Source organism: Fukomys damarensis, unplaced genomic scaffold, assembly GCF_012274545.1.
Source record: "Fukomys damarensis isolate Sample0158 unplaced genomic scaffold, DMR_v1.0_HiC HiC_scaffold_7, whole genome shotgun sequence".
Lineage (NCBI taxonomy): Eukaryota > Metazoa > Chordata > Mammalia > Rodentia > Bathyergidae > Fukomys > Fukomys damarensis.
The window spans coordinates 28125056-28148866 of record NW_022900919.1 but is presented as its reverse complement, the minus strand read 5'-3'; the positions used below and the strand labels follow the sequence as shown (position 1 = coordinate 28148866).

At 44.7% G+C, this 23811-nt stretch overlaps 1 protein-coding gene across 7 annotated transcripts in view; it reads left to right on the top strand.

The window, feature by feature from the left end:
• Positions 1–23811, top strand: part of Rin2 (Ras and Rab interactor 2) — a 207247-nt gene that overhangs the window by 133184 nt on the left and 50252 nt on the right. For 5 of the 7 annotated variants that reach the window (XM_010634172.3, XM_010634171.3, XM_010634174.3 and 2 more), the window contains one exon: positions 6838–6938. The exons of 1 other annotated variant lie outside the window; for it this stretch is intronic. In XM_010634172.3, the coding sequence (XP_010632474.1) occupies positions 6838–6938 (101 nt within the window). One more of the 7 variants, XM_010634175.3, reaches the window with a different exon arrangement.

The window sequence follows — 23811 nt, the reverse complement described above, 5'->3', positions numbered from 1 at the left end:
TCTCTGTGGCCTGATTTACCCCCGTCTGGAAGCCAGAGAACAGGGAAATAACCAGAGGAGGCAGAAGAGGGAGGGGACGTGGCTCCATTCAGCATCTGTGTGCCAGGGATGCCAGCTTGAGGACAGAAGGACAGCCTGCCTGTGCCGTAGGAGGGACCATCAGGGTCACAGTGTGGAGGGGGTCAGGCAGGAGGGTTGGGGACATCTTAGGTCAGGGTCCCCAGAGTTAATGATTTTATGAAAGTGGCTTTTGTGCAAGTTTCTCAGAGGAGAAACCTACAGTGGGGTGGGGGCTGGATCCCCAGGGAAGGGAGGTCACTCTGGGATCTCACATCAAGCACAACCCACTGAGACTGACTTGGGGCATCTCAAAGGGACAGTATAGGTCTCGGTTCAGAATGGTCCCCGTGGTGACTGTTTGTACCCGGCAGCCAGTGGTAGAAGGTGACCCTGAGGGTCCTTCTTGCTTTCTGTGCCAGACAAAGCTGGGTCCCTGCTCCTGGTGTGGGTCGGGAGAGGATGATGTCACACAAGGCCCATCTGCAGCCTGAGGTTTGCAGGGACTTTCAGACCTGAGCAAGGGCTAGGGACACCCTGCACCTCGAGATCCCGCCACACCTGTGGGGCACCAGGCCCTTGACTTTCTCAGGTTCCTTCCTGTCCCAAGGGGGCAGTACTGTCACCTCCCAGTAGATGAAAGGGAATTTGAGTGACAGACAAGGGAGATTAGTTTTAACCACAATAGTTTTCTTCAATAGAAAAGGATTTCTATTTTGTTTGCTGTTGTAATTAAACTTTAAAAACTATAAATGCAAATGCCTTTGTCTTGTTTTTTCTTTTTGGGTGGTGCTGGTGATTGAACCCACAGCCTTGCACATGGTAAGCAAGGGGGTTCAAATTACAAAACAGCTAGATGTGGTGGCCCACCCCACACACCCATCATCCTAGCACTTGGGAGGCTGAGGCAGGAGGGAAGCAAGGTCTGTCTGCAGAAACCCCAGCCCAGGGAGTCCCCAGCCAACCACGTGGCTTCTCCAGCTCAGCAAGAGTGGAGTCAGGGCTAAATCACACCGAGCGCTGGCCTGTGAGGGCCCAGCACACTCAAGGCCAAGCTGATGCACTTGGGGAACAGAAGAAATTCCACAGCTGGGAGCCACACACTTGAGCTTTCCCACACCCTGGTTTCCAGCCTCGCCATATCCCTTCCCACTCTGCTGATAACGTTCCTGGGGGAGATGGGGAATTTGAAAAGCGTGTATCAGAACTCACCCTATCAGCACTTTCTTGTTTTATTTTTACTTGACCTTCAAGGGAATTTTTCTCCTTTTATCTAACTCCAAAAGGAAGAAAACAAGATCTGGGGTCCTTCCTTCCCCTCCCCCTCCCCTGCATGCAAGGGTGCTATACAAACTTGTGGACAGCTGTGTGGACCAGGGCTCTGGGCATAGGAAGGGGGAGGGGGACCACAGCCTCATCTCTGCTGCTGAGGACCTTGTGGCCTCCTTCCGGGCTGGGAGCTGGCCTAGTCTGTTGCGGCTTTTTTGTTTGGTTGGGTTTTCTGAGATAGGGTCTTGCTGTGTAGCACAGGCTCACCTTGAACTTGTGATCCTCCTGCCTCAGCCTCCCAAATTGCTGGAATGACAGGCATTTGCCGCCACTCTCAGCTGTGTCTTTTTGTACCAGTTCTCTGTTTACAATGCCTGCCAATCTTACAAGATAAGGTAGACAGGAAGAGAATTCAGAGCATGTAGGTGCCTGCTGTTCAGTGTTTTGCTTTCAGTGTCCTGTTTAATCCTCCATCCACCAGCTCATTAGATCAGCCTCCGTTTTGATGGTGTAGGGATGAGGGCACCAGGTGGCTTCCTCACCACTCCCAAGGTGGCCCAGCCTTGAAGATGGATCTTCTGGGCCCAAAGTGCTCACCCCTACAACACCCAACCAGCCACACCCCTTGACTGGGACTGGACAGCTCCCTGGGTGCGGTCCCGCCGGGGGAGAAATTACCCAGCATGGTTACAAAGTGGAAGAAATTGGTGTGGACTCAAGGCACAGCAGGCACAGCCTTGCCCGGCCCGGCCCTGGGTGAGGTTGGGGGAGACACAGACATGACATCTCAGCCTTCCAGGAGAACCCTCCTGCCTCGGCGTGGATGCCAATGGCAAGCAGAGTCACGCAGGTGAGCACTCCAGGCCTGGGCCACCTGCCTTGCCCTTCCTGGGATCACCAGGGCCCCAGCCCTGGGCTTGCCCAGTATACAGCCATGCCGGCAGCCCTCTCTCCCCAGCTGCTTCTGTCTGTGCAGTGCCTGTGCTCTCATGTGTGCCACCCCCACCCCTCTCCCAGCTCCTTCAGACCAGCACCCCAACACTTTGATTCATCTCTGTTGGTTTGGTTGGTTTGGTTTCTTGAGACAGGCTCTCCCTGTGTATCCTGGGCTGGCCTTGGACTCACAGTGATCCTCCTGCCTCGGCCCCCTGGATGATGGGGTGACAGGTGTGTACTACCATGCCCAACTGTTCCAGGAGTCTTGCTGTGCACCCTGCTGTGAATCTCACTTGATATCTGCTGTGCGCCCTGTACATAGGGTCCTGGTCTTACTGTGGTTTCTGAGAAAGACACAGTTGTGCAGTGTTTAGGTTAAGAACCATTTCTCATCAACTGACTGCACCACATGAAAGCTGTCTGTTGTCACCTTCACAGGGGGCCACATACTTTCTAGGCAGCCAAAGAGGTATGCAGAGGACTCCAGGGACTGAGACTATGGGAGTGTGTTTGGAGAAATTTCAGTCTGGAGCACCAACTTTTTAAATTATATTTTGAGGCAGGTCTCACTCTGTACTTCTGACTGGTCTAGAACTCACTTTGTGACCTCCATCTCCTGCCTCTCCTGCCTCAGCCTCCCAAGTGCTAGGATTATAGGTGTGTATCACTGGCCTGGCAGCAATTTTGATAAAGGATGTAGCTGCTGATGCCTTTAACCTGGGAAAGCTTCAGTTAAAAGTGGTCCTTGCCGGTGGATGACAAGTTATCTCTGTCTATCCTCAAAGAATGTAATTAGGAAGTACCGGGTATAAGGGACAGGAGGATGAGCCTAGATATTGAAGACAAAGAAACACAAATCTATCAAACATCCAACCCGTGGGACCTGAGTATAGGCCCAGAGAGGAAGAGCTGTTTCATGGCTAGCGGAGGCCCTGTGGGTACCTAGACACCCTGAGTGGCAGGCCTAGCCCAGGACACTAACTGTGGCCCACCTGAAAAGTAGAGATCTCTGAGCTGGCAGACAGGTGGGCAGGCAGTATGGAGTGGGTGAGAAAGCTGGAGTCAGAGAAGATGTCCTCCTTGCGGGGTGGGGATCTCCTGTGATCAGCCCTCTTTGGCTGTCCTTTTCATGTCTTCAGGTCTCTGAGCCTTCCTTCTGTACAAGTCAGTGCTGTTACGATGATTTGCCTACCATGTCTGCTCACTGACTGACAGCCATATTGGAGGTTCTTGGGTTTGTCAATGTAGGGACAAGGAAGCAAGTGTGAACATAGAGGTTTCCAATGCAGCTAATGGTGTGTGCAGAGAAAGCAGTCGAGCTGGATTGGGTGGACAACTTGACTGGGAAATGTTGTTGGCCTTTGGGGATCTTGCATCCAAATCAGTATGGTGGCATCGTATGTCTGGATGGTGGAGAGGTGAGCGGATACCCAGTGAGCTCTTCCTGGAGGATGTAAGTTTGCTGCCTGAGCTTGCTAAGTCAGGATCACCTCCATCCCAAAGGGCTCCCTGCTCCTGGTGGGCCTGTATGGCTCTCCTGTCCCCACCGTGGCCATAGCCAAGTGGTGAGGACCCAGGCCTAGTGGTGTGGGGCTGTAGCAGAGACACAGATTCTTTTTCTCGTCCTTTGCATCCTTCCATCTCCTTCCATTTTCATATACACCCACACTTTTCTTTATTTGCCTATCAATATTGATTAAGATGTGCATTAAGCATACCCCCAAATCACACACAATACTAAAACACCTCTCTCTCAGCTCTACCAAATCATGCCATTTGTGATTACATTCTAAGAAGTGGCACCTCCCAAGTTGCTGAACATCTCAACCTAGAACATCTGCATCCGTTTCCCCTGAGCAGATGTAGCCACTGTGCTGGATTAGGGTTGTAATCCCTGTGCGTGGTGGGGTAGCCTTTATGTCTGTGTGTGTCTCTAAACAATATTTAGTGCAGTTTCCCATGGGGTTTAAACTTCATATGCTCAATGTAATGCTTTTTGTCTTACCTTGGTTCTGTTTGCAGACTGCATACAGGTCCTTCACACTAAGCTCATCCCAACCTTTTTTAAAATTTTTGATTTTGAGATAGGGCCTTGCTAAGTCACCCAGGCTTGGTTCAAACTTAGGCTCTTCCTGCCTCAGCCTCCCAGAATGCTGAGATTACAGGCACCATAAAGGCTTAATTTTGGCTTTTAGATGGGTTCTCACTGTGTTGTCCCCAAGTTGTTCTGAAATTCATGGGTTTAAGCAATCTTCCTACCTCAGCCTCCCAAATAGCTGGGTCTACGTGTGTGAACCACCATAGCCAGCTTTTTTCTTTTGCTTTTAAAAAAGGCTTTTTGAAAAAAAAATTAAAAATAAGCTTTTTGAACTTTTATGCCTATGTACGTGTTACCATAGGTAGCTCTAGTTTATTAATTTTACATATATTGTAGTCTATATCTCAACTTACCTATTGACAGACATTTAGGTGCTTGGAATTTGGTGTCCTTCTGTGCTTGTAGTAGTATGACAGACACTCTTATAAGGGTCTTCTTCTGCTCATGTGCAAGAGTTTCTCTAGCAAACGTATCTGGGTGTCTGTATCAGTGACCCTAAAAGATATTGCCAGCTGATTTCCAGAACGAATCAATGAATGATGTCCCTCCAGAAGTGTAGGGAGCACCCTTCTTTCCCATATGCTGGAATATCTGGTGCTGTCAAACTTCTTTTTTATTGTTACCACTTTGATGTGTGTGAGATGGGTCCTCCTGATCCGTCTCCAAGGCCCTGGTGCTCCTGGGAGCTCCACCTGCTGTCGCCATTGCAGATGCACACAGGAAGGGCAGGAGTCAAGTAAACAGGACATGGCTGGCTTCCCTCTGGCCTCTGAGAGCTGCGGTACTTCCAGCTGTTTCCAGGGCCTTCTCTACAGAGGCCTTCCTTAGACAACTGCCCCAAATCCCCAGCTTTAGAACACAGGCCATGTACACGAGCCAGTGACTTCTAGCAGTAGAAATAGCTTGACCCTGAGCATCAAAAGCTACTGAAGAGATTTATTTGAGGGCCAGTTAACAACTGAATTAAAATTTAATCTGCCAGCTAATATGCACCAGTAAAAATGTCTTTAAAACCTTAACTTACACAAAGTCTTTCTCCATTTCCACCAAGCCTAATCTTCCTGGTCACACTAAGGTTTGGCAAGAAAAGTATATCTCAAACCTTTTAGTCTGAGAAACTCTTGACATACATAATTATCAAGGCCCCCAAAGAACGGAGTTGATGTGGATTACTTTCCCTGTAGATGTTGCCATATTAGAAATCCAAATGAAGACATGTTCAATTGTTTATTTTTAAACCATCAAGCCTTTCTATGTTAACATGAATTACATTTACAGAAAAGATAACTACATTTTCAAAAAATAATGAGCAGAGTAGCAGGCTGAGACAGAGCCCAGCCATAGAGTCCTTGCATGATGTGCGCAAGGCCCTGGGCTCCAGCCCCAGCCCCACAAAGAAGAGAAGAGCACGTTGCTGTTAAAAACTTGAGTAGATGAATAGGGGAGCGGGGTGGTGGTGGCAGGGGTATGGGGAAAAAGAATGAGAACCAAGATCTGTCATGTAAAGGTACAAGATCCCAATGATAAATGTAACTGTACTGTATACTTAAAAAGTACCAATAAACTCAATGAGAAAAAAACATGAGTAGATGGGCTTGAGATTTTAGACATAACCCCTACACAGGCACATAGGAGGAGGACACAGGACACCAGGGCTTTTTTGCAAGCAGAGGTCCCTTTTCCCTTATGACCCACCTGTCCCCTACACAGCCACTGCCAGCCTTGTTGGTCCTTTTTCTTCCCAACCATTTTCTCACTTTTATTTTTTATTTCCTATTTATTTTAAAATTATTACTTATTTTTTTTTTCTTTCATCCATTTATTCTGAGAGGGGCTTACTATGTTGTCCAGGCTGCCTTCAAACACTTGGGCTCAAATAGTTCTCCTGCCTCAGCCTCCTGAGGGTTAGGATTGTGGGGATGTACCATTGCTCTACTACTCTGTTTTAAAAAGATGCAAGGCTGCCCATGTAGCTCTGTATATGCTTGGTATGTGCAAGGTGCTGGGTTTTACTCTCAGCACTGGAAGAGATCTAATCTAAATATCCTTGAAAATGAATTTATAAATGGCGTGTGTCTTTTAGATAAGTTTATTTCTACAACCCAAATATTGATTATAGAAAGTGTAATGCAGAGGACTCCTCTGGAATATTTCTTTGGACAAAACCAAATGTGGACAACTGGTCTTAGTAGGATTTATTTATGTGTTTGTGTTAAGCAACTGAACTGGGTGACATATTCTTTTCCTTATTACATTATTGAAACCCAAATTCTTCCCCAATAATGAAACTGGAGTTCTTCCTCTTTTTAAGAGGAAGCTGCCCCCTCCCCCTTCCTTTTTTCCATTGCTTAGAGGAAATTCACAGAGCTAAGAGTGAAAAAAAAACAAACCTCGGTGGTCATTGTGCTCCTATCCCGCTCTGCGACTCACCCCGCCTCTGCGCTCCCTGACGTCACACTGTTTTTGTGTCTGAACAGCTCATTGACACCATTGCCTCGGAGATTGGAGAACTGAAACAGGAGATGGTCCACACCGATGCCAGCCTGGAGAACGGCCTGGGACCTCCCGAAACCCACAGGTGACCAAAGCCTTGTCTAGGCAAGAGAGGGACTCAGAGACGCCCTGTAGAGGCCACTCCTTCTCCGAGTCTGGGACTAGCAGTGTGGTGGCGCCTCCAGAAGAACTCTCTGTAGGAGGTGGGAGTGGCCTGGGAGCTCCTGTCCGCTGGCTTCTTTAAATCACTTTGAAGGCGCTTGAACCTTGTACCTTCTCATTCCTCCTGACGCAACAACCCGGAAACCTAAGCTTGTCTGTGCCGTGTGCACCTGCTGGCAGTGATGGCAACAGTAATGCGACGGGATCATCCCTGGGCAAGCTAGAGCTCAGGGTAGCCGTGTCAGGCTCCAGGAGGTTTTCAGGGAGCAGCTAAAGAGGATGGACTCATTTTGCATTCTCAGGTCAGAATAAACCCCAGCATGGCCTTAGCCTGAAAACCTCTCCATGTATGGGAAACTGGATGTGCTTGCAAATGGTTAACCAGGGTCTGGAACGTGCTGTGCTGGTAACGCCATACCCAGGCATAGCCCTGAGTAGGTGGCGGCCCTGCTGCGTATCTGAGGATGGGTGCAGAGGCCAGGGAGGGTGGGAAGCTGGAGGCAGCCTCTCCCAGCTCTTGTGTGCTGTGATTCTTGGTGACAGCAAGCCCTAGACACTTGGCACTTCTGAGGCCAGATCCATTATTAGTGCCCCCACCTTCTTTTCCCAGAAAGTGGGGCCAGGGCTTCCTGGGGCAGTAGAAGCTGAGATTTATGGAGTGGTTTGGCTGACAGGTCACGCGACAGACAGGCAGTTTTAAACCAGCTGTCCAGGCAAGTTTTAAACCAGCTCGACTTGTTCCCTGACTGAGGAGGAGAGAGAGGAGAGAGCAGGTCCCAGGGAGGGACTTCGCTACTGCAGGGTGCTGCTGTGATGCCAGTGGTGCTTTGATGTGCTTGTTCCTAGAGGAACTGCATTCCCTCTTGGCTGTGAAGTCCCCTCTGCCTTCATCCCTTCTTTGCCTTCACTGCAAAGTGACGGTAGACCAGTTGTTCTCCATCCCCTTTGCCTCACCTGGGTGTTTAGAGATTCCTCTCAACCTCAGTGTGAAGGGCACCAATGAGCTAAAAGTTTTCTTCCCGTGAACCTGACAAATAGACACTGATTTTCAGCTGGAGACTTGCTATTGCACATGCAGAGTAGTTCAAACACCATGGGACATCAGCCAGGGGTTCCTCTTTACCCTGTGCATTGTTGAGCTAAAATTAAACTGGGAGTTTGGGCTGATGACAATGTGAGAGTTACTTCAGTCACACTGATTTCTTTCAGCGAGATAGAACTGAGCTCTGCAGGTGACAGATACCCAGAGCGACAGGCACGCCTCCCCCTGTATGAATTGTGGGTGCTGTCAGGATTACAAAAAGAGAGGTATAACATGCGAGGGCCATCCAGACCTTGTTTTCAGGCTTCAGCAGGTACTAAGTAGGACAGCTGGGTGATTGTTTAATCTTTAACGTCTCACCAATGGATAGATGGACGGATGGAGGGATGGATGGATGGATGGGTGGATGGGTGGACTCTGTTATTTAGCCATGCGCCACGTCTCTTTCCATCTTTTTCCTTTCCAAATTTAAAAGAGATTTTAAGTATTCCACAAAGACTTTGTATATATAGATTTTTAATTAATGTTACTTTTTCTCAGATGCTATATTGGTTAACACTGGATTTATTAATTTGTAGAGGCATTTTACTTGGCTTTTTTAAAAGTACTGAATAGGAAAGAAAAAACAAAATGAATTGTCTTTTTGTTTCTTTGGTTTGTTTTTTGTTTTTTGGTTTGTTTTTGGTTTTTTTGTTTTTTTGTTGTTTTTTTTTTTTTTCAGATAGGGTCTCACTGTGTAGTTTAGACTGCCCTGTGCAGCCCCAGGCTGGTCTCAAACTTGCAGCTCTCCTCCCGCCTCAGCCTCCCAAGTGCTAGGATTACAGGCAGGCACCACCATGCCCGGCTTCTTTTGAGACTGACCTAGAACTATATAGCTCATGCTGGGCTCGAACTCACAGTGATCCTCCTGCCTCAGCCTCCAGAGTGCTGGGATTACAGGCATGAGCCACCACACCCAGCTTCATTTTGTTTTTGAAACAGGTTCTCACGGCGTAGTTCAAACTGGCCTTGAGTTCACTCTATAGCCCATGCTGGACTCAAATGCATAGCAACCCTCCTGCTTCAGCCTCCCCGGTGTGGGATTACATGTGTGTACCACCATGACCTGCTTGAATTGTCATTCTTTGACACATTATATGGTGTTTGCCCAGTGTCAGTCTCTGCCTCTCCTGGCAGCAGCATCCAACAGGTCTTGACCTCCTTTTTTGGAACCCTTGCCTGACATATCTCCGACTGGACCCTGCCTCCTGACCTCTCAGCTCTGGAGTCCCCAGCGCTGCCACCTAGAGCCTTTTTCTCCTCACACTTCTGCTCCTTTGTTTCTCATCGGCATTGCATGATGCGCTTAAAAGTCTCCACATCACAATGTTCATGTCAGTAAGTGGGGGAAATGATCAAAGCAGCCCCACAGGGTTGTCAGGGAGTTCAAGGAAGTTACTTAACACAGCACCCGGCACATGGCAGAGATGGTGGGTGCTGATTTAAATGGAGTTTCCTCAAGTCATCACCTAGGTCACCCATCCTGGTGTGTGGCTTCCATACCACCTACGTGTTGGTGAATCCCAACTTACGTTCCTGGGCTAAGCCTCTTTTTGAATCTGGAAGTTCATGTCCAACTGTCCACTCAGAGTGTAGAGACCTTGATGGAGCTAGGGATCCCTTCACATGTGCTGTCTGTCCTCAGTTCTTTGGCCCACTAACTGTGCCTCTATGGGGTGGGCCTTGTGCTCATGCCCAAGCTCCTTCCCTCATCTCCAAAGCTTAGCAGCTCCATTTGTTTGTTTGTTTGTTTGTTTGTTTGTTTGTGACAGGGTCTTCCCAATTCAAAGGGCCTTGAACTTACTTTGTAGCCCAGGCTGGCCTTGAACTTGCAGTGATCCTCCTGCCTCAGCCTCCTAAATACTGATCGTAAAGACTGCACCGCCACAGCCAGCTGCCCTCGGTATTATATGTGATCCAGAGGTGATTTAAAGCACACAGGAGGATGTGTGTAAGTTCTGTGCAAATACTGTGCCATTTTCTACAAGGGATGGGAGACCTGCAGGTTTTGGGTCTGTGGGAGCAGGAACCCTGGACGCCATCCCTGGGGTACAGAGGAGGCACTACCTACTTAGTTAAGTATCTTCTGCCTTCTCCACTGGAAGGAAAGCTCCAGGAGAAAGAGGTTTAGTGTGTCATTCACTGCCGTGACTTCAGTGTCTAGAATGGCTCTGGCATGGCGACTGTGTAAAAGCTGCATGTTGAATGGGAGATATAAGGTGCCCAGGCCATTGGCAACTCTGTGGCATTACAGTATCCGAGGCCTCTTGAGGAATCACGGTGTCTCCTATGCTGGTGCATAAGAAAGGAAAAAGTTATACCAGACATGCTGGCTCACATCCATAATCCCAATAGTCAAGAGGCTGAAGCAGGAGGGTTGCCAAAAGATTCAAGCCAGCCTGGGCTATATAGTGAGTTTGGCCAGTTTGAATTATTGTGAAACCCTGTCTCAAACCTGCCCTCCAAAAAGAGAGAAGAACAAGATTGAAAATGTCCTATGGCCCTCGACCTTGCTTCCTGTGGAAAAACAGGGCCCACGACCCTCCCCATCCAGCTGTGTACCCTCGTCAGCTCACCAGCATGGCTGGTCAAGTCCTTGGCAGGAGGGCGGTAGAAGGTTAAAGCCACCTCCAGCCTTTGCAGACATTTTACCCAACAGAAGCCAGCGAGCCAGGAGAGCAGCCCAGGGGTCTCTTGCTCCAGTGTCTGTGCTCTCTCATCAGTGTTTCTCATTTCCCTTCTTCCCAGCCCATCCTCCAGAAACCAGAGGCCTGGGACACAGAGTGGACTCTATGTTCACGTGGGGCAGAGGGGTCTCTGGGCCAGAGGCTGAGGCAGGCCCATGCTGCACTTCATATCCCAGGTGACAAAATTGCTGAAGATTCCTTTGTCCCCAGGCGGAGTAGAGGGATCCAAAACAGCAGCAGGAGCATTTCCCAGGGTCAATCCAGGCTTGCAGTTTCCCTGAGGGAGGCCCTCGGTGGACCAGGTCATTAAGGCCACCGTACCTTTGTCAGCTCCTCCTGTGTCACTTGCCCTGTGTGGCTCCTCCTGCCACCTGGCTGGTCCCCTGTCCAGAGGTCTTCAGACACACAGGATGCAAACGTTCCCTCCACCTCACCCCATGCTGTTACAATGTAGCAGCCAACCGCTGTCCTGGCCTCTTTTGGAAAGGCTGCTTTTCCTGGCAGTCGTGGGACAACAGTGATAATGGACATGTCCGTTGGACAGTCTTCTGTGTCGTCCCTGGGCTAGGGTCAGGTCAGAAGAGAAGGTGTGGGCCTCCCAGAGTTCCCCTCCAATATGATAGAGGGGCAGCAGCGACCATGTGGGTCCTGCGTGGCCTTTGGAAGGAAACCCACCTGGGACAGGCGCTGTTTGTAAAACACCTTTCTGCTCACGTCAAGCATGACTCAGCAGCAGTGCACCAAGGAATGTAGAGCTAGAGAATTTGCACAAACAGACCACTGAGCCAGACCCAAAGCAGAGCATTCTTGACGTCCCCAAGGCAAACTCCTGGTCACTATCACCCTGAGAGGAGACACCATGTGACCTCTGTGGCCCTTCATTCGTTCCACCTGGCTTGTGTTTTATTTTCTTGCTTTTTTATTTTGTCTGTGTGTCTGTTTTGTTGGGTTGATTTTGGGTTCAGGGTCCAAATCCAGGAGCTAACACACCCGAAGAAGGCAACTGTACCCCTGAGCTAGACCACTAGCCCCACTCCATGCTGCTTTTAAATGTCACAGAACTGGATTCATACAGCAGTGCTTTTAAAACTTTGCTTCATCTGTATTTTGTGTAGTGTTCCATTGTGTGAATACACAGCTTGCTTCGCCATTCTGCTATTGGCAGGCATTTGAGTTGGATCCAGTTTGAGGTATTAGAATCATGTTGCTGTGGACATCCTTGTGTGAGAGTCTTTTTCTGGACACAGTAATAGAAGACTGGAGTGATCGGGTTATGGGTGGTTCTACATCCAACTTCCATAGACAGCAGCCCAGAGTTTCCAAAGCGGTGGTGTCAATTCTCACTTCTGCCTAGGCTGGCTGAGAGCCCTGGATTCTCTGTTGCCATCTACACTAGGTACTGGTGATCGTTTTGTGGCTAGACATTTGGTGGCTGTGTGGATTTAGAGTTTCAGAAACCAGAATAGAAGGAGACAGGAGGATGTGTGTGTGGTGACACAGGGATTCAGCCCAGTGCCACTGGACTTGGAACAGAAACTCTGTGGGTTTGACAGAGGCCACAGTTTCACATGACTAAGGTCAGGGCTAAATAGAGAGGATTCTGAGCGCCTAGTCAGTTCTTTGCGTGGTGTTGAAGGAAGCGAGTTATGGAAGAGGCTATTTTCGGACGAGGAGGGGGAAAAGGTAACATAATCAGCAAATAGGAACACTGTATGAATACAAATTGGTATTTTTCTATTTACATGTCTGCTTTTGAATTTTAGATGATCTAATAAATTTAAACAGAAAAAAACCTCCGTGGCCACCCCCCCCCGCCTCTTAGAGTCTGTTGCTGTACTTTGTCCATTACTTGCAGACAGAAATATTCTGCAACTTGTGAAACGACACAGGCCAGGCCATTATCTGCATCCTGACTAATAAACAAACATATGTTACCAAAGACAAGGCAGCCAGTTTCAGACTTTAGGTCCTGCCCTTAAACTTAGAATACGTCTGTACATGGTATAATTTTCACGACTCAAAAAGTATTACCCTTTGATCCCTGGTACCAAAGTGGGGGGTATTTACTTATGTGTCCTCAACTTCTGTGAGTACAGACTCAAAATTATTCTTGCTTTTTGTCTGTTTATTTGTTTGTTGGGACAGTGTGTTACTCTGTATTCCAGGCTGGCCTGAAATCACTGTGTAGCCAAAGCTGGCCTCAAACCCATGGTGATATATCTGCCTCGGTCTCCTGAGTGCTAGGGTTACAGGTACATGCCACCACGCTCACTGAAACAGAATTTAAAGCCACTTCATTTTATTCCTTTTTTGTCCGTTTTTTCTTCAATACAATAAAGAGACTATACTTCATTAATTTATATTCTCTTTTGCTCTCCCGTGAAAAAAATCAACAGGCCTCTCTTCTGTATGGTGACAAGCAAGGTGGAAAGTTCATCTGTCCTTTGTTCCTCTCTCTTGTCTTTTTGTGCATCTGCATTCTGACCAGAAGGGACTTTGTTTGATCTTTTGCTTTTCTGAAGATCATGGAGGATCTACTTGTGAGATTGTTAGGAAGCAAGGTGACTCCACTGAAAGCAGAGTCTCTCTGCCTTTTACTTCTTTCCTAGTGTCTGTCCTGTGCAGTGTTGGCCACTAAAGCAAATAATTTCCTCTTTCCATGTCTGGACATCTGCCCACACTATAGGCATTACCAGGCCATGCCTGGGTTCAGGCTGAGGGCTGTGGGCATCTGGGAGCAGCCATGCTGCAAAGGAAAGCTTGGTCTGGAGCTGGGATGAGGCTCAGTGATGCGCGCTTGTCTAGCACTCATGAGGCCCTGAGTTCCAATCCCAGCGCTGCAAAACAGCTAAGCCAATAACCCCGAACGGTTGGTCTTCTCCCTTTGCTGGGGGTTCCAGTCATTGTCAGCAGGACACGGGAGACTGGCAGGAGCCATTTGCTACAAACTATTGGGCTCACTTTGCAAAGTGAGGCTCTTCATAAAAAATATTTGGTGTTCACAAGCTTCTGGTCCCTCCTTACACCTTGCCAGTTTCAAAGAATCTTAAGTGTACATTTCTACCCATGCCAGGTGTTGCTGTGACCTGCTTGTTTGCAGTCTCTCTGAAGACAGAAGGCAGGACAGAGCTGCTCCTCAGCTCAGGTCAGGGCTGCATTCTGACAGACAGTTGAAGATCCCTTTGTCTGAAACCCTCTGAGGCACCCTTCCCCCTTGGTGCAGTGGCCAAGGGACACTCGCTTTGTCCCCAGAGGCAGGTCTTGCACAGTGGTCTCTCTGGGCGAAACATTTGGCCATCCTGCCTACCCCGGATATTCTGAAGTGATTGGTTTGATCCCCGCCCCCACTGCCCCTTAACAGCCACCAGAAGCATTCAGTCTGGTGTCCAACAATTGTGGAGCACCGACCACCCCCTTGCACTTTGTGTTACTTGGGTGGAGATAACCAAGTTCAGCTTCAGGGTAATACTGAGCAGTTGCTATTTGCCAAAATTCCTGCTCAGTGGAGAATGGAAATTTAACCACCTAAGGGAGGAAAGATTGTAAACAAGTGAGTTGCAGGGAATGGAATGAGGACATAAGAGGACTAGAGGAGGAGGAGCCATGTGCAGGTAATTCCAAACCAGACTGATTTTAGAAAAGGTCAGACTTGACAGCGGCCTTATTGAACAGTGAGTTACGCAGCTTCCAGATCATGAAGGCCCAGAAGAGCTACTTAGTCTGCCTCAGTTGGTGATAGCTGTCATGTTGAAAAAGTTGTTTAAAAGGACATTTAAGATTTCCTTCTTCTTGCCCGGCATGGTGGTGCACACGTGTCATCCCAGCACTCAGGTGACTGAGGCAGGAGGATCACTACAAATTCAGGGAGGGAGAGAGAGAGATGAGAGAGAGAGAGAGAGAGAGAGAGAGAGAGAGAGATTTCTCTTTTTTAATTACTGAAAGTTAAATATACACATAGTGAAAAAAAACACAAAGCAGAAAATAAAAATTAAAATGTCTACAAAGTCACCCACTAAGATAGGCCCACTTCTATTGATTCAGTTGGCTGTTTGTTTATTGTTTTGCAGTACTAGAGAATTTCTCTCTTTTAATTACTGAAAGTTAAATATACACATAGTGAAAAAAAACACAAAGCAGAAAATAAAAATTAAAATGTCTACAAAGTCACCCACTAAGATAGGCCCACTTCTATTGATTCAGTTGGCTGTTTGTTTATTGTTTTGCAGTACTAGAGATTGAAGTCGGCACCTGGCATACAGTAGTAGACAAGCCCTCTACCACTGACCTACCATCCCCAGACCTTTGTAAAATTTTATTTTGAGACTGGGCCTCTCAAAGTTGCCTGGGGTGACCTTGAACTTGTGATCCTCTTGCCTCAACCTCCTGAGTAGTTTATTATAGGTGTGGATTATAGGTGTGCATCACCCTACCTGACTGTTCTGTTTCATTTGTGTGCACTCTTCTAATGCTGGATTGGCCCTGCCACAAGATATCTGCTTAGTTAGAATTCAGTTGGTGAATCAATCAAGCTAGGAAACAATACCAGCCTAGCCTGAACCTTGTAAATCCCAGAAACTGCCCACCCGCTGCAGGCATATGTGTGGCTGCCTGGCCCCAGGCAGCTCGAGGCAGTGGGGCTGAGCCCAGAGCCCGCCTGGCTCCTTCTGCTGCCTGTTTTCAGCTCCAAAGACAACCAGGACAACAGCTTCTTTGTTTCTGTTTCTTATTTTTACAGGAACCAGTGCATGTCTCTGCCAGTGTTGACCAAGTATCTGCCCTTTCATCTCTAGCTGCAGAGCCAGGAGAGGAAATCCCTAAGCCAAATCACCACCCAACCTTTCTCAGTCTCACTGAAAGTGTCAGTGTCATCTTCCCGGCCCCAGCAGCTGGGCAGTTTTGTCCCTATTTCAATGTCCTGGTCCTCAAGAGACAGAACTTAAAAATCACTGAGCGCTCTGAAGACTTTTCACCAAATTCCTCCTGCGTCACACTTTTAGAAATCTTGGAGAGGAAGCTGTGGCTTCCGCCTTCCACCTCCTGCGCATAAAATCTCTTAACTCAAGATACCTTCAAGATTGTTTTTCCTTTTACAGTTTAAGGGGATCACAAAGGCTTGGGGGAATTAAAGTAGCTACTTGTGTGCTGAAGGGAAAATTTGAACAGCAAGAGTTTGGGTCCAGTATAGCTTAGTGGGCAGAGTGCCTGCCTAGGGTGTTGCAAGGCTTAGAGTTCAAGCCCCAGTACTAAAAAAAAAAAGGCAGCAAACTGAATCCAGTTTTTATCCTTTTGACCTCAAATAAGCAGTTAAAGTGTATGGCCTCTATTACCCCTGCCATCTCTGCTTAATGTGAGTGATCTCTACAAGCATATCCCTCCCCCAACCCTCTGCCCGTCTCCTTGCCCATCCTGGGCAGGAGGTGCAAGTTTCCTTCAGCTTGTCTGTCACACTCTGTACTGTGAATTTAGAGTGTCAGCCAGGGCCCCATGGTATCCTCCAGACACTAATATTACAGAGCGAGGGTTTCCTTCAGCTTCAGAATTCTAAAGATTGACTGTGGTGTTTCGGGCTGTTAAGCAATCTTTGGATATCAGCTACAGTACTAGTTATTTTTGAAGTTGAAGCTTTTCAGGGAATGTCTACTTTGCTCTGTGTATATATCTAACAATTCCAATTGTTTCTGGTGCCAGAGATTTTTTTAATTAGTCCATGTTTTCAGTACATAGCATTGCATTAGTTGTGGGGAGTTGGTACATGTACATGACACATCTCAATTTTTTTTACATTCCCTTCCCCTCCCCTCTCCCCATGTTTTCGTCCCTTCCCATTTGCAAAGATCCAGAGATTTTTATTCAGTGCAGATCTTCAGTAGGGGCTGTCTTTCTACACAGGGAACCTCTCCCATTAACATTTTTCCAGAAATATTGATTACCAGGCCCATTTCCTATCTCCCCCAGTCCTACTAGCTCTGGTTCATCTCCCGCCAAGCCTGGTGTGATAGTTAACTGTGACATCAACTCGAATAAGGAATGCCTGGCAGATTGGGTGTCTGGATGATGGCCTTGATACTGCATGGTGGATGCAATAGGTTCCAGGCTCATATATATATATATATATTGAAGAAAGAATTGCAAGCAAACATTCAGTGGCAAAAGAAAAAGCAGCCACATTTATTGAAGATAACAGGAAGACGTACTCAGGTGGCACAAACAGAAAAGTGGTGTTGGTAAGACAGGAAAATAAAAAGCACACAGGTATATCAAGTTTTCAGATTTTAAAATCTGTATAGCCCAGCCTGGGTACTTCTCATTGTGTCTCTGGGTAAGAAGGACAGGAATGATTGAGAGGGAGCTGAGTCATCTCAGGGGCTTCAAGCATGCAAGCCTGGCCCTGGATCCACTCTGATTAGATTCTATATATGGGATGCAGTCCATCTTCACGAACTCTTAATGAGGCTCAAGTGGGGAAAAGGTTACTGAACATCAGGCCACAAGGTCTAACATACATGTGCTCTCCTCTGGGCTCTTGAGATTTCCAGAGTTGTTGGTATTTTTAATTTTGCTTCTGACAGAAAAGTGGAAGGAAGTTTGGCTCTGGGTTGTTGCCCAAATTCAGGTGATGTCCTAGCGCCAATGTTGCTACCTGTACTAGACTTACTGAAGAGCAAAGACCTACCCTGGGTATGGGGGGAACCAACTAAAAGGTCCTAGTATGGATGGAATAAAAAGGGAAAGAAGAAGGAAGGCTTGCTTCTGCTTCTTTGGAGGAGCTCCAGTCTTCACCGTCACCTTTGGAGGATGGTCTCCAGGCTTCCAGTACAGACCATTCAGCCTTCCAGTACAGACCCTTTGGCTCCCTGATATGGACTCACACGGGACTCTGTAGTGACCTCCAGGCCTTCAGCTTTAGTTTTGTTTTTGTTTTTGTTTTTTCATTAAGTTTATTGGTACATTTGGATATACAGTACAGTTACATTCATCATTGGGATCTTGTACCAATACATGACGTATCTTAGTTCTTATTTTTCCCCATTCCCTTGCCCTCCCTTTGCCCCCTCCACTCTTCCCTACTTACAAAGACTATGTTTCCTTGTTGTTTTTTTTTTGCTTTTCTTATTTTTTATTTTCCCTTCTTACCTTTTCCCTCTCCCTCCCATGTCCCCTACTCCTTTAGACCTTTTCTTCCCATTACATTAAATCAATTATACATTTTGATCTGTAGTCACACTTTTAGTTTTGGTATTTACACATGTGTGTCCTATTAATTTCACTTAACAGTAGGGCCTCAATGTGTAATCACTTAGCTATAAATGTCTCTAGTTTCTCATTCTTTATGCCTGAGTGGTACTCCATTTTATTAAAAAAAAAATACACATCTTTCTCCATTCTTCAGTTGATGTGCAGTTGGGCTGCTTCCAAGTTTTACTTATTAAAAACTGTGCCACTATAAACATGGATGAACATATATCACTGTGGTGTGACTCTTTTAATTCTTTTAGGAAGATACCCAGCAGGGGAATAGCTGGGTCAAATGGGACCTCTAATGCAGTTGCTTGCAGTATCTCCATATTGATTTCCAGCCCGCACTCCCACCAACAATAAAGAAAGATTCCTTTCTCCCAACAAACCCTCCAGCATTTGTTACTGGTTGATTTCTTCATAACAGCCATTCTTTCTGGGGTGAGGTGGAATCTCAGTGTTCTTTTCATCTGCATCTCTCGAATGACCAGTAATGTTGAACATTTTTTCATGTTTATTTGCTGCTGTTATTTCTTTGTCTGAGAAATGTCTATTCATTTCTGTTCATGCCCATTTTTTAATGGATCTTTATATTTGGGGAGGTCTGATTTTTTGGAGTTCTTTATATATTTTAAATACTAGACCTTTTTCTGAGGAACACCTGGTACATTCTTTGTGCTACTTGTGCTAGTCGATTGATTCTCTGTGCACTAGTTCCTATGCAACTGAGGATTTGTTCATAAAGTCTTTTCCTGTGCCAATGTCTTTGAGAGTTCTACCCAATTTATCTTTCAGCAAGTTTAGTGTTTCTGTTTTAATATTTAGATCATTAATCCACTTGGATTTTAGTTTAGTGCATGGTGAAAGATAGACATCTAGTTTTAATTTTTGGCAGGTTGAAGTCCAATTTTTCCAACACCATTTATTAAAGAGTATGTCTTTCCTCCAGTGAGGATGTTTGGCTCCTTTGTCAAAGATGACATAGCTGAGTATGTCTGGAGCTGTTTTGGTATCTTCTAATGTATTCCACTGATCTTTGGGTCTGAGTCTTTGCTAGTACCATGCTGTTTTTATCACAGTGGCTTTGTAGTATAGTGCCAAGTCAGGGATTGTGATAGCCCCTGCCATCTCTCTATTGCCTAGAATTGCTTTTGCTATTATGGGTCTGTTCTGGTTCAAAATGAATATTTGGATTGTTTTTTTCTAGTTCTGTCAAATATACTGTTGGGATTTCAGTAGAGATTTCATTAAATCTATATAGCAGTTTTGGAAGTATGGCCATTTTCACTATATTGGTTCTTCCTACCCAAGAACAAGGGATGTCTTTCCATTTTTTTATATATCCTCTTTGATCTCTTTTTTCAGAGTGTTGTAGTTCTCAATGTAGAGGTCTTTTGCTTCCTTCATTAGATTGATTCCTAGATATTTCTTTCTTTTTTTTTTTTTTTGGATGCTATTGTGAAAGAAATTGTTTCCCTAATTTCTCTCTCAGTGGGTCTGTTATTTTTGTACAAGAAGGATAATGATTTTTGGATGTTGACCTTGTACCCAACTACTCTACTGAATATGTCAATTAAGTCAAGAAGTCTTTTGGCAGAGTTTTGGGGTCTTCTATATAGACTACCATATCATCAGCAAATGATGATTTAAATTCATCCTTTCCTATTTTTATTGTTTTTATTTCTTTCTCTTGTCTAATTGCTGTGGCCAGTGTTTCCAAAACTATATTGAACAGGTAAGTTGATAATGAACATCCTTGTCTTGTTCTTGATTTTAACATGAAGGTTTTCAGATTTTGACCATTTAGTATGATGTGGGCTGTTGGGTTTTCATAGATAGCCTTTATCAAATTGAGATATCTACTATTTTCTGCAGGGTTTTTATCATGAATTGGTGTTGAATTTTGTCAAATGCTTTTTCTGCATCTATTGGGGTGATCATATGGTTTTTGTCCTTGGCTCTGTTAATACAGTGTATTACATTTATTGACTTACATGTGTTGAACCATCCTTGTATCCCTGGAATAAATCCAACTTGGTCAGGGTGTAAGATCTTCTTGATGACCCTCTGTATTCTGTTTGCCAGTATCTTATTTGGGATTTTTGCATCTATGTTCATTAGGAAGATTGGCCTGTTGTTCTCTTTTTTGGTTGGGTCTTTCCCTGGTTTTGGAATCAAAGTAACACTTGCTTCCAGGAATGAATTTGGAAGTATGGCTTCCCTTTCAATTTCATGGAAGTGTTTAAAGAGTAGTGGCAATAGTTCTCTAAATCTCTTGTAGAATTCAACAGTGAAGCTATCAGGACCTGGGCTTTTCTTTGTTGATAAATTTTTAATTACATTTTCAATTTCACTGATTGTAATTAGGGTATTTAAAATTTTTATATGTTTTTCATTCAACTTTGCCAATTCATATGTATCTAGAAATCTGTCCATTTCTTCTGTGTTTTCCGTTTTATTAGCATACAGGTTCTCGAAGTAGTTATTGATGCTCTGGTTTTCTGGTGGATCTGTTGTGACTTCACCTTTTTCATTTCTAACTGCATGGATTTGAGCCTTTTCTTCCTTTTTTTTGGATAAGGTTGGCTAAGGGTTTATCGATTTTATTTATTCTTTTGAAAAACCAATTCATTGATTTTTTTTATATCATTCTCTTAGTTTCCATTGCATTGATTTCTGCCCTCATCTTTATAATTTCCTCCCTTGTATGAGCTTTGGGTTTGTCTTGCTGTTTTTTTCTAGGAGCTTAAAATTCACTATTAGGTTGGTTATTTGAATTTGCTCTATTTTCCTAGTGTGGGCATACACTGCTGTGAATTTCCCATGTAGACCTATTTTCACTGTGTCACACAAATTCCTGTATGTTGTACTGACATTATCATTAAATTGTAAAAACTGTCTGATTTCTTCTTTACTTTCCTCTGTGACCCACTGGTTGGTCAGGAGAGTGTTATTCAATTTTCATGTGTTTGTGAAGTTCTTGCGGTTTCTTATGCTATTGATCTCAACTTAATTGCCCTATGATCTGATACTATACACAGGATAACTTCAGTTCCTTTGCATTTACTAAAATATATTCTATGAACTAGCATATGGTCTATTTTGGAGAATGATTCACATACAGCTGAAGGGATGTATATTCTGATTTTGTGGGGTGGAACACTCTGTAGACATCTATTAAGTCTATTTGTTCAAATGCTTGGTTCAGTTCTAGTATTTTGTTGTTGATGTTTTGTGGAGATGATCTGTCTATTTGTGACAGTGGGGTTTTGAGGTCCCCCACTAGAATTGTATTAGTGCTTATTTGGTTTTTCATGTTACTTAGTATTTGTTTTTTATAGTTGGGGGCATTAGTATTTAGTGATATATATTTATGATTGTCATCTCTTCTTCTTGGATTGTTCCCTTTACAAGGATGTAGTGACCTTCTTTGTCTCTCTTAATTAGTTTTGGTTTGAAATTTACTTTGTCTGCAAATAAGATAGCTACCCCAACTTTTTTTTTAGGTTTCTATCACATGGTAAACTGTTTTCCATCCTTTTACTTCCAGTCTATGTGTTTCTTTTTGAACTAGGTGCATTTCTTGTATACAGTAATACTGTTGGATTTTGCTTTTTAATCCATTCTACTAGTCTGTTTCTTTTGACTATTGAATTGAGGCCATTAACATTGATGGTTATAACTGATATGTATTGACTTATCATTGTCATGTTATTTTCCTGTTGTTGACTCTTTTTTATTTTTCCCCCTCTCCCTTTAATTTCTTGCCTTGCCTGATGAAATATTTTGGATTTGCTGTGTTGGGCCTCATGTTATGACCTTCATTGTCTTTTTCTAGGATATTTTAAAAATTTTATGGAGTGCTGATTTGGTATTCAAGAAGTTTCTCAGGTTTTCTTTGTCATGGAATTATCTCATTTCCCCATCAATTTTGAAAGATAGTTTTGCAGTGTACATCAGTCTAGGTTGGATGTTGTTTTCTTTTAGGGCTTGAAATACCTCACTCCAGGCTCTCCTTGACTGAAGGATTTGTGTTGAAAAGTCTGCTTTGATTCAGATGGGCTTTCCTTTGCATGTGATTTGTTTCTTTTCTCTAACTGCTTGCAGTATTTCTTTTTTCTTCTATTGAGTTTCTGGGATCTTCACTATTACATGTCTAGGTGTAGATTTCTTTCTCTCTCTCTCTCTCCCTCTCTCTCTCTCTCTCTCTCTCTCTCTCTCTCTCTTTTCTTTTGGTACCGGTATTGAACTTTGGACCTTGCTCTTGTGCGGTAGGTGGCAGCACCACTAGCTAAATCCCCAGCCCAGTGTAAAAATTTTTTTTAATCATGGCTAGTTGGAGTCCTATATGTCTCACTTGTCTGTATGTCAAAATTTTTTGTTCTCTTTGAGAAGTTTTCTGTCAATAATTCTGTGAGCAGTTTTTTTTATGTCATTTGTACTTTCTCCTGTTTTTTTCGTGGTTTCCTATCAGTCCTGTATTCTTCTTTGTGTCATCTAAGACCTGTTGGATTGATTTCTCATGGTCCCTTACTAGTTTAAGAGATCTCTCTTTGCATGGTCACTGACTGTCATCCTGTCTTTTACATCTCATATTCTGTCTTCAGATTAGCTCAGTCTGCTGTGTATACTTTCAATAGAGTTTTTCATCTGCTGGATTTCGTTTGAATCTATTTCAAGGATTCTATTTCTTTTCTATGTGGAGCATTCATGGTTTTGATTTCTTTTATATGCTGAACATTCATGGCTTCCACCATGGTCCTGAACTCGTCTATTTTATCTGTTTCTGTTCTAGAGTCTGTTATCATGGTTTTTATTCTGTTCACTATCTCTGTAGTTATCACGGAAGTTATTTCTGTTTTGAATTTTTCTGGAGCCTCATTCATCTATTTTGTTATTTCCTGTGCTATCAGTTCAGGGTGTCCACATGGTTATCAGACTTTTCCTCCTCATTTCCCCTAAAATTTGCCATTGGCAAGCTGGAAGACTGGATTTTTGCCATGCTTAAATGTCTTCTTATTTCTATTTTTGTTGGTGGTGTGGTCCTTGATTTAATTCCTGGGTTGAGACTTTGGTATTGCTTATTGTAAGTATCTTTACTGCTTGTAACCCTTATGGAATGATTGCTTCTCAGAGTTGTCTTCCAGATATAGCTGGTCTTTAGATTTTGAGTCTCTAATGACTCTGGGATGATTTCGTTTTCATTATACCAGGGGTAGACTGTAAGGAGCAGAGCCATGCAGGTGCCTGCAGCACCACACCAGTGTGTGCCCCGCACCACCTCTGGCCTGCTGGATGTACCTGTACCTAGATCCACACTGCAAAAGCATAGGGGGTCATAAAGGCCATTGTCCTGAGCTCCAGAAGATAGAGTAGAAGTGAACAACTGAAAGAGGGCTTTACTCCTTCTAAGTCCCTATCCCAAAGGGTAAAGTTGCTATATTGAAAAATTTATTCACTATGAACATATTTTGGGCTGATCCTCGATTTTAATTTAATTCACAGGGTTAAAGGTGATAGATTAATAACTACCACAAATTGTCATTTTCTAAGCTGTGCTTGATTCTATTGTTGTTGGTGATTGTATCACTCAGGCTAGTGTTGTGATTGATCTACTCAGGCCTTCAACTTTAGATGGATCCTTCAGATTTCCATCATGTAAATAGCCCTTTTGCATTCCTCCACCTCTGACTGCAGGTGGCCATTATAAGCCTAACTTTTAAACATATATATATATATATATGTGTGTGTGTGTGTGTGTGTGTGTGTGTGTGTGTGTGTGTGTATGTCAC